Source organism: Puccinia triticina, chromosome 13A (assembly GCF_026914185.1).
Source record: "Puccinia triticina chromosome 13A, complete sequence".
NCBI classification, from domain to species: domain Eukaryota; kingdom Fungi; phylum Basidiomycota; class Pucciniomycetes; order Pucciniales; family Pucciniaceae; genus Puccinia; species Puccinia triticina.
The window spans coordinates 758,659-761,490 of NC_070570.1; the positions used below are offsets into that span (position 1 = coordinate 758,659).

The window sequence follows — 2,832 nt, forward strand, 5'->3', positions numbered from 1 at the left end:
CACATAGCTTTCAAGACCATCCGAAAATGAGGCCCACGTGATGCAAAAATAGCATCGCCAATGGCCGCCACATCTCTCCGTCCGGGAATTGAACCCGGGTCACCCGCGTGACAAGCGGGTATACTGACCTCTATACTAACGAAGAATTTCTCACGGAACCCTAATGTGATATCTTCCCTACTAGTTCCCTCGTAGGCCGGGCAAGTCTTGTCGATCCGAGGAAAATTTCACAACTCACCTGCCCTGCCGCTTAACCATATTTGCTTTGATCGACTAGGGCCTTTCCTCTGGAATTGGATTGACGCGTGGATTCCACCGGACGGTTTTCCGATGGCACATCTCTGGACCAGCTGCGTTTCGAACGCCAGTCGAACGCATTTTTCAATCACGCAGGCGATTGTCCTGGGAGTGGTTTCTGGAGCTTTGACGGCATTCGTGATGCACTCTTTTCAAGAATCCCCCAAGCCCACTCCAGATCAGCCGAAATCTCGAACCAAACGGTCCACGGTCAATCCGGTTCATGACGAAAGCTTGATAACTGAGCAACTGGCCCGTAACTTGGCTTTTCTTGGACCCCAGGGAAATCAAGACGTGCGAAACGCTTTTGTGATCATCGTTGGTCTCGGCGGTGTCGGTAGTGCCGCTGCAACTTCCCTGGTTCGTAGTGGAGTAGGAAGAATTCGGTTAATCGATTTTGATCAAGTCACTTTATCCTCATTAAATGTATGTTGATTTGAATATCAATGTAATTAAGTCATGTTTAATTTCCAACGCAGCGTTCAGACCGCCGTGAAAAAGAAAGTGAACTTAATTGACGATTCGACCCCTCTTATTTTTGTCCTTCCCTACGTTGATTTGGATGGCGATTCTCCATTAGAGGCATGCAACAGCTACCCGGGAAGATGTGGGAGTTGCAAAAGTAGTATCATGTAAAAACTTTTATCAGAAAATTGCACCCTGGCTGAAGATAGACGCTCTTGTTGAGCAATTTACATTATCGGATGCGCCGAGGTTGTTGGAAGGAAATCCAGATTGGGTGTTAGATTGCATAGATAACATCACTACGAAAGTAGATCTCTTGACCTATTGTAAAAAGAATGATTTAAAAGTATGTTTAGACGTTAACTTGTGCATTTCTCCGTGTCATGACGTGCTCATCCGGCTACTGTTCCTGTCCCAGGTCTTGTCCGCCCTAGGCGCGGCCTCCAAAGCCGACCCGTCACGTATTCAGATAGCGGACATATCTATGACATTTGAAGATCCATTGGCACGTTCTGTGAGAAGAAGGCTGTTGGTAAACTTTCACAACTGGGTCGTACTCTTGAGAAAATCTATCAGCGGGCAGGTTTAATGACAACATGCGCGTCTCTCCAGGAGGCAAAATGGGATTATTAGCGGTGTCCCAGTTGTGTACTCCACCGAGAAGGTAAGTCAAATTCCAAGATCCGGAACCGATCCTGTTTACTGAATACATGCTAGTCTTGCTGTGCTGTTGTGGGACGTAGCCTAACGAAAATGTCAGACTACTTCCTTTACCTGAGGACGAATTTCAAAAAGGAAATGTAGGCGAACTTTCAGCCCTGGCGGACTTTCGTGTGCGCATCCTTCCAGTTTTAGGACCTTTGCCATCAATGGTATGTCGTTTAATAGTATTTTTGTATCCACCAGCTTGAGTCGATTGTTTGCTTCGATATTTTGGCAAATAGTTTGGACAAGCAATGGCTGCCCATGCCATCACCCAGTTGGCAAATTTTCCAACCCAACCCCTTCCAATCAAGTGAGTTGTATAATCAATAAATTTTGCATGTTCTAGTTGATAGATGAACCTTGTGACTCATCAAATCACGCTTGATTCTTCCGCGTTGACCATGATCCCAATTTGGGATATGCATTAGAAACCGAACAAAGGTTTACCATAGAATATTCAACGATCTATTAGCCAGAGAATTTCGATTGTGTGGCGCGACGACGATCCCATTCAGTGACGAAGATATCGGATATATATTCGAGGATCTTTTTAGAGGTCGATCGGTCGTCCATCCAACTCTCAAAGTTAGCTCCCATCCTTGCATGGTGAGATGGACCATGAACGAAGAGTTACACTGGACCAACTGCGTCGTCATGGATCGCGCAGAAGCTGACGCTCATCAACAAAAAGTTCTAGTTGATCGACAAGATCCCATGGTAGTTTGGGGCCCCGAAACTGTTAATTTGGTCCAAGCTAGGTTTTCTGAAGAACTTCAAATGTTAGTCTTTCCACGCCCGGTTGATTGTAATCGACTTGCCTTATCACTAAACATGTTTTGCCGTTACGAATGGTAGGCGCAAATGGAAATAATGCTCTCATACCTTTTCTTCGTCTCCTCGGATGCAAAGTGGCGGCAAGGAGCTTCCTGAAGAATGTTGCAATACCTTTCATGAGGGTATCACCTTTATTTTAACTTTCTCTTTCGTCATTCTGTCAACTGGAAGCCTCAGACCTCAGTAGTAATCTTGCCTTCGTGAATTAATGCTCAATGCAGGATTTTCAAGAACCAATTGCGGATTTTGGTCCCGCCTCCCACAGACTCCATGGCGCAATGGTAGCGCGTTCGACTCCAGTCGGCGCTCTGGTTCATCGAAAGGTTGCGTGTTCAAGTCACGTTGGGGTCACTATCTTTTCACATGCCCCAGCGGGGGGTTCCCAATTTTTATGCCGTATTGAGAGCGCGTTGGCAGTAAAGCCAGTTATCAGGATGTGTTAGGCCCTGTTTGGCAGCGTCATTATTACACAATCATGGTGTTCAAAATTGCATATGACACTATTTATGTAAAATCATAAAGCCAATTTTG

At 45.7% G+C, this 2,832-nt stretch overlaps 1 protein-coding gene across 1 annotated transcript; it reads left to right on the forward strand.

The window, feature by feature from the left end:
* Positions 1 to 330: 330 nt before the first annotated feature.
* Positions 331 to 2,338, forward strand: PtA15_13A70 (uncharacterized protein; the record flags this gene model as incomplete). The annotated part of the gene is made up of 8 exons (XM_053162749.1): positions 331 to 723; positions 878 to 1,108; positions 1,181 to 1,290; positions 1,375 to 1,426; positions 1,506 to 1,634; positions 1,707 to 1,777; positions 1,896 to 2,246; positions 2,323 to 2,338. 8 exons carry the CDS (start codon positions 331 to 333, stop codon positions 2,336 to 2,338), a joined length of 1,353 nt encoding a protein of 450 aa, XP_053026226.1.
* Between the last annotated feature and the right edge of the window lie 494 nt (positions 2,339 to 2,832).